At 39.7% G+C, this 6,702-nt stretch overlaps 1 protein-coding gene across 1 annotated transcript; it reads left to right on the top strand.

Annotated features, from left to right (window-relative positions):
• On the top strand, window positions 1-6,252 carry ppp1r7 (protein phosphatase 1, regulatory (inhibitor) subunit 7). The gene is made up of 10 exons (XM_083781160.1): window positions 1-63; window positions 874-969; window positions 1,098-1,153; window positions 1,295-1,360; window positions 1,621-1,751; window positions 2,032-2,194; window positions 2,479-2,595; window positions 2,713-2,817; window positions 3,032-3,118; window positions 4,235-6,252. The coding sequence occupies exons 1-10, from the start codon at window positions 24-26 to the stop codon at window positions 4,409-4,411; spliced, it is 1,038 nt and encodes a 345-aa protein (XP_083637286.1). The 5' UTR covers window positions 1-23; the 3' UTR covers window positions 4,412-6,252.
• The last annotated feature ends 450 nt before the right edge of the window (window positions 6,253-6,702 follow it).

The following is a 6,702-nucleotide window of genomic DNA, read 5'->3' as shown; positions in this document are numbered from 1 at the left end:
TGTCAGGATTGTTTTCAGGAGAAATGGCTTCCCTGAATGTAGGAGAGCCTCAAGACATGGAAGGTGAATAAATACTAAATACGTTCATATGTTGCTGCCTCCATTCGTTGTTGTGGCAGTTGACTGGACCGTCATTCATCTAGTCGAACATACAATTGAGCAAATCATCTCAGTTCTAACTTGCACTATTTACTGGTCATACTTTCATCCTTGGCTTACTAGCTAATATGCTAACAACATGCACCGTTAGCGAATGTTATGTATATTTGTGTTGTCATATCCTACGATACGATGTCTCATTTCTCTGAGTTTAGGTACCCTGATCCTTATAATGAACAGGTTGCGTTATGTTGTCAACTGTGTGACAATACATTTTCTATGTTTTACTTGCTTTAAGGGTCATTTTAATTTAAATAGACATAGCTAAGGCGTTAGCAACGATTAGCTTACAGTACGTTACCCATCATCAAGCTATCCTGAAGGAAAGCGATCGGCCCTCGATCAAAGCCTTTTGATATGCCATGCTATGTTTTTGATAGACAATAGACTAGACCTATGTTTTATTTGCTGTAGGAGTTCACGTTTTGTTTAATCAATTTTTGGAATTAAATTGTACTTATTTAAACATTTGGGGATGGCAAGGACTTTCATTTCACTGAATAGTCAGGGGGACCCTGATATAAACAAGTCTTAATGCTTTTTCTGGTTTTATCCTTTAAGTTTTTGTATTGACCTGTACTTTCGCTGAACTTTACCCATTCTACAAACTGTTAATACAATTTGCAATCAATCAATCAATCAAGGTTTGAATTTGAGATCAGCTGAGCTCTCAATTTCTAGCTAAACGTGTCACAAATACTCTGTACTCTGTAGTGGACAGAAGGGGTGAATCAGAGGAGTCTGGTGATGATGAGACCCGAAGGAAGAGCATCAATGGGGATGTGGACACTAATAAGCCCGTTACCACAAGTAAGTTTGCCTGCCTGTACAACATTTGTGTGGCAATGAATGCTATTGTATATGTGAACATAGCCAGGGATATAATGCAGTCTCAGAATGATGTCATATAATTTAATTTATTCTTGTTACTATTTTAGGTAACGAAGAGTCTCCTGTTGATATGGAAACCATAACCCTCGACCCTGATGAAGAGGTGAGTGGATGGTTAAGATAGTCTGCTGTGACCGTGAACCACTGTTGTGTTTTTAAAAGTGGTTAAACCTTTCACTTATGAAATTACAATATTAATACAACATTGTGTGTTTAATATCAATGTCTGTCTCTTTGTTCCAAGGATGTTGATCTAGTTCATTGTCGAATTGGGAAGATTGAAGGATTGGAGGTGCTACAGAAGGCTAAAGTAAGTTATCGGTTATTTTGGCTTATTGTTTTGCCACAGTTATTGCTACTTTATCTGTAATTTAATGTTTTTAAAACATTAAAAACATTTGTCTTGGGTTGCTCCTTTGTTTTTGGCATTGGTTACAATTTCCTTTGGCGAATTTACTTTCTTGTGGGATTTTGGGTTAAGGAAAACGTGCTTGAGACACGCTATAGAGTGATCAATATTTGATTCGATTTTCTTAATTGTTTTTGGTTTATCTGTGTGTATTTTTGCAGACATTATCTTTACGACAGAATCTCATAAAAAAGATAGAGAACCTTGAGAGTCTAACTTCACTTCAGGAACTGGATCTCTATGACAATCAGATCCGCAAACTGGAGAACCTGCAGAACCTCACAGAGATGGAGTGAGTAATGTGTAGACTAGAGTAAGACTACTGAACAAAAAATGCTTTATATTTCCCATCACAGCTCAGAAAACATTATAGAGATGATTTGGTAATGACTTGAATTTCAAATTATGTGAGTTTTATAAATATTTAAGCAATGAAAAGTATTAACAAGAGCATGTGACTAAATAACAACTACATTGGAAGTTGGAACACAGGTTCTTTTTTTCCATTTCCTGAAAAGGAAAAGTGGTTTCTGCCTGACAGTGACGATATGTTTGATATATTTGATTGACAGGCAGCTTGACATGTCCTTCAACATCCTGAGGAAGGTGGAAGGTCTGGAGCGGTTGACTCAGCTGAAGAAGCTCTTCCTGCTACATAACAAAATCAGTACTATTGACAACTTGGATCACCTTACGGGCCTGGAAATGCTGGAGCTGGGCTCCAACAAAATCCGAGTGAGACTTGATAATTTGAAGCTTTCTGTAAATGAGTTATAGAATGAAAGGTTTCAGTTGCTATTTACATTTTTGAGACAGTTGGGACAGAAAACCAAAAGCATTTTGAATCCTATATTAACGGTGCCGGAGATTAGCTGGTAACAGACGGACGGACACACACACACACACACACACACACACGGACGGAGGGTAAAACATACTCTCTCCCCATGCCTTCGGCCTGCTGGAGACAATAATGTTAATAATGTGTCTGTTGCCCCCTTTGTTTTGTTTGTTTACAGGTAATTGAGAACTTGGATGGGCTCACGTCTTTGCAAAGTTTGTTTCTTGGTACCAACAAGATAACGCAGCTACAGCACCTAGAAGGCTTGCACAACTTGACTGTTTTAAGTATCCAGGTATATTCACAAAATTCACTGGCATTAACAGGCAAACAAAACGTGCTGCACAAGTTTTGTATATTCATGGCAAATTATTAAATGCAAATATGTCTTTGTGTGTGTCTTTATCTCCAGAGTAACCGCATCACTAAAATTGAAGGCCTACAGAGCCTGGCCAACCTGAGAGAGCTCTATCTGAGTCACAATGGCATAGAGGTTATTGAAGGCCTGGAGAACAATGTGAGTCATTCCATTTCTGAAAAGGCCCTGCCACGCCCACTGTAAAATGGACCCGTAATGGTCCCATTTGTGTACATTTGTACAAATCGATAAACTCACACTGAGAGGATTTTGCTGGGCACTAACCACCATGCACAAAACGTATAATATCAAGTAATGCTATTTTCCACTGCAGCGTTCTAAATGTCATTCCCACATTGTTATGCCCGTACAGAAAAAGCTCACAACCCTGGACATTGCAGCCAACCGAGTAAAGAAAATTGAAAACATCAGCCATCTAACAGAGCTACAGGAATTCTGGGTATGTATATGAGAGAATTATACTTATACCACAGTCGATCACTAGATAAGTCTACTGTCTCTACCTAAGCCAGGGCGTCCAAAAGGGGCCATATTTGAAAATATGAAAAGTCGTACGATTTGTCACACGTTACCGCAGTGAAATTTGTTCTCTGCATTTGACACTTTCAATCTCTTGGAGCGTTGAGCCGCAGCCAAGGAGTTTTGGGCCAACTGTATCTCCTGTCACTGTACCTTTGGACCAAAACAAAAGTGGCATACAAATGCATTGCAATACAATGCAATGATATGATTTAATTCCAGTGCAATATCAATAGACTTTTGATGGCATTGTGGCCAAATGTAAGTCACTGCTGTGTGAACAAAACCAATCTGGGACCCCTTGAAAATGAGATGCAGCATCTCAAGGGGCTATCGCTTCAATAAATCTGAGACGATCTGAATTGAGTCCTTTTTTTCAGTCTTTTCTCACATGCATGCACTGCATTGCTATTATGTTGACAGTCCATTAAATTGTCATTTTGTTTTTAAATGGCAGTGTAGCCAACCAGTTGTGAAATGGTACATAAAAACAATAAAGTAAATAGCCTTCCTTTCACATCCTGAGAATTAAATGACACAAGGAACAAGCAGTTAGGAATCCTTCCAAATTCTACAGAGAAATGCTCAGGTTAATTTCAAAACACTCTTCAATGTATGAAGTTCAAGCCCCCAGTGAGTCTCTCCAACGTTGAGGCGCTAACGTCTAAGAGCGGGGACTGCAGGCGGACCTGTGGAGTTCTGACGAGGAAACCCCGTGCAGCTGGGGTTTAACTTTGAGCGCTCGTTTGCACTTCCGTGAAATACGGTTCTTCCGGGTGCTTCAAAACGCAACTGAGCAACTTCCACTGAAATAAATAGAGGGGTGTGCTCCAGTTCAGTCTCTATCCTTTTAATACTATGATGAAGTTCCCATGAAGTATACTGACGGGAGCAGGCCATAAATAATACATTTGAGGAAGTAAGCCGCCCGCAGGCCATATAAAATCTGCCCTCGTGCCACGATTGGTCCCTTGGGCCGGACTCTGGACATGTCAGACCTATAGGCAAAGATAAAACTAGTCATGTCTTTTCTCAGATGAATGATAATCAGATCGACAACTGGTCAGATCTCGATGAGCTGAAGAATGCCAAATCTCTGGAGACGGTCTATCTCGAGAGGAACCCGCTACAGAAGGACCCTCAGTACCGGCGAAAGATCATGTTGGCCCTGCCCACCGTACGCCAGATCGACGCTACCTTTATCCGCTTTTGAGCTGCGGGCTCACATTCTGTCTGCCCACTTAAGTGTTGACCCTCACCACCCTGCCTGCCCTTCCCACAACAAGGACCTCCATTTGAAATACAGTATATTGGCTCACAGACGCTGACGTATGCACACACAATCGTATTTGCTTATATATAAATATACATGCACACATTCTGCCATTAAACTCACTCACCTATGGCTCATCCATGTAACATGTGAACATACATGTGCACATGTAGACATTCATGCAAAACCTATGCTGTATCGTCAAAGCTTATTAATTTATTAGGCTGGATATGGACTGTGAATAGAAAGTATAACATTTTTAACTTAATCCTGCTTACATTTACTCTTTGATCCTTTTTTTGCATGTTGAAGATGTGGGATGGATGCAAGTTGAGCTTATTGCATCGATATTGAAGTTGCTCCGCAGGCTTAGGTGTTCCCATACATAAGGGAAATACTGGTATACTACTATATTGAGTATTGGTCAACTGCTCTTCTAAGAGGGTGAATTTGGTCTCACAAGGTACACAAATGATTTCTGTGTGTAACTTGTGTAATTCTGTACTTGAAGCACTGGTCATTGTGCATGTCATGATCACATAAACCTCAAGATGACTTAATTAGAAAATCTGTTCTAAAATAATTCCTATGCATTGATACTGGCGAAGTTTACATTTGCCACATGAGCACACCACAGACTTGGATCCACTTATACTTTCTGCTTCAAGCCCAACACACAGGCTGCGCAGCGTAGCAGCACAGTATTGACGCGTGTCAAGTGCTGCCCATAAGCACCAACAGGACACGGCGCTCTGCTGCCAACTTTGTACAGTTGTAGTAAAAGAAAAAACACTTTCACCCCGCGGCAACGCCTGGAAATAGAACATTGGCGCATCAGAGTGCCATGCGATGCGTGAACGCGTGTCTGATGCCGCCGGTGTGGGATAGGTCCATTGAAAATAATGGAGTTTGCAGCCTGTGTGTGTGTGTTCGGCTTTAGGGGGAAAGCATCTGTGTTAGATGCCATGAAAGTGATGATTAGTAATACATACCATCAGTTTCTTACTTTCTCTTAAGGAAATAACATTCTATACCTGACCATATTAAACTACCTGTACATATGTCTGATAAGAAATTCAACATTTTAAGCAGGAAAGTTAGTTACTTGCAGATGGACATTTTGCATTCATTGAAGCCACCAGGTGGAGACAGAGTGCATCAAGGTAGAAAGGGACAATTCCTTTTGCTGAAACTTTATTAGGAAAGTCGGTTATCTCCAAGGCTTATCCAAAGCTGAGAAACCAGTAAAGTCAGCAGCATCAATAGGAATCTGGAGTTGCTTCATTGGCAGTTCATGACAGACTATGAAAGCAATAAGTCCAGTGTACATTTTACAGGGATACTGGCTCTTTTTGGTTGATCTCAGTGATCAAATATATCAAGTATTGATATATAAGTTTTCTTAAAGACTGATTAAAGGCTTCTGGTTTCACACTTTGGATAGGATTTGTTGATATTAAAAAAAAAAAAAAAAACTAATCTCAGATGTTTTGTCATAGGCTCAGAGCAGACTGATTTTTTTTTCTTTTTAAGAATTCTGTAATGTATAAAGGCTAAGGTGACCTGCTGTTTTTTTGTAATTCTGTAACTGCCCCACGTTCATGTTGCTTACATAGTATTGTTTATGATATCTGGTTGCCGTATGAGTTGGTATTCTTCAATTACTGACTTGACCACACAAATAATAATTGACTCGTCCATGGGGTCTGTATATATAATGCTTGAGTGCACTTGATTTACTCCCTGTTATCCTGTTATAATTAAAAGAGATACGTCTTTTATACATGACTAATTTTCTGCTTCAGAACAAAAAAAGTTGTGAATCATGGTAAAGAAACTGCTATGTATACTTTGTTTGAAGAGGACGGAATTAAGCATAAGTTTCATGGTCCTGTTGTGTAGAACAGGAGTGCTTGAGCTTGGGTGTACTCGATACCCAAATGTTTACTTGGCAAATTCGCCCAGATAATTTCTCAAGCATTGGAGATTCATTTGGATGGTATTTTATGTATTGGACTGTGAATACCAGTGAGTGCATGGCATAATCATGAGACGACATGCAGTAATATGGGGGAAGAACTGTGTACACACAGACATTTTGATCAATCTCAAGCAATGTATAATTGGTTGTAAGTTGTCCGGTAGCCACGGTTGTGGAGTGGGACATTTGGTATATATCTTTATTGGCCTAAAATATTGTCTATATACATACATTCATGAATCCTCTTGCT

Source organism: Protomyctophum parallelum, assembly GCF_964188405.1.
Source record: "Protomyctophum parallelum genome assembly, chromosome: 14".
Lineage (NCBI taxonomy): Eukaryota > Metazoa > Chordata > Actinopteri > Myctophiformes > Myctophidae > Protomyctophum > Protomyctophum parallelum.
The sequence above is the reverse complement of the archived record's forward strand: the minus strand, read 5'-3'. Positions and strand labels throughout refer to the sequence as shown.

Coding starts and splice junctions, on each gene's coding strand:
- ppp1r7 (XM_083781160.1), top strand. CDS start 24: ATGGCTTCCCTGAATGTAGGAGAGCCTCAAGACATGGAAG. Junction 970..1,097: donor TAATAAGCCCGTTACCACAA/GTAAGTTTGCCT, acceptor TTACTATTTTAG/GTAACGAAGAGTCTCCTGTT. Junction 1,752..2,031: donor CAGAACCTCACAGAGATGGA/GTGAGTAATGTG, acceptor TTTGATTGACAG/GCAGCTTGACATGTCCTTCA.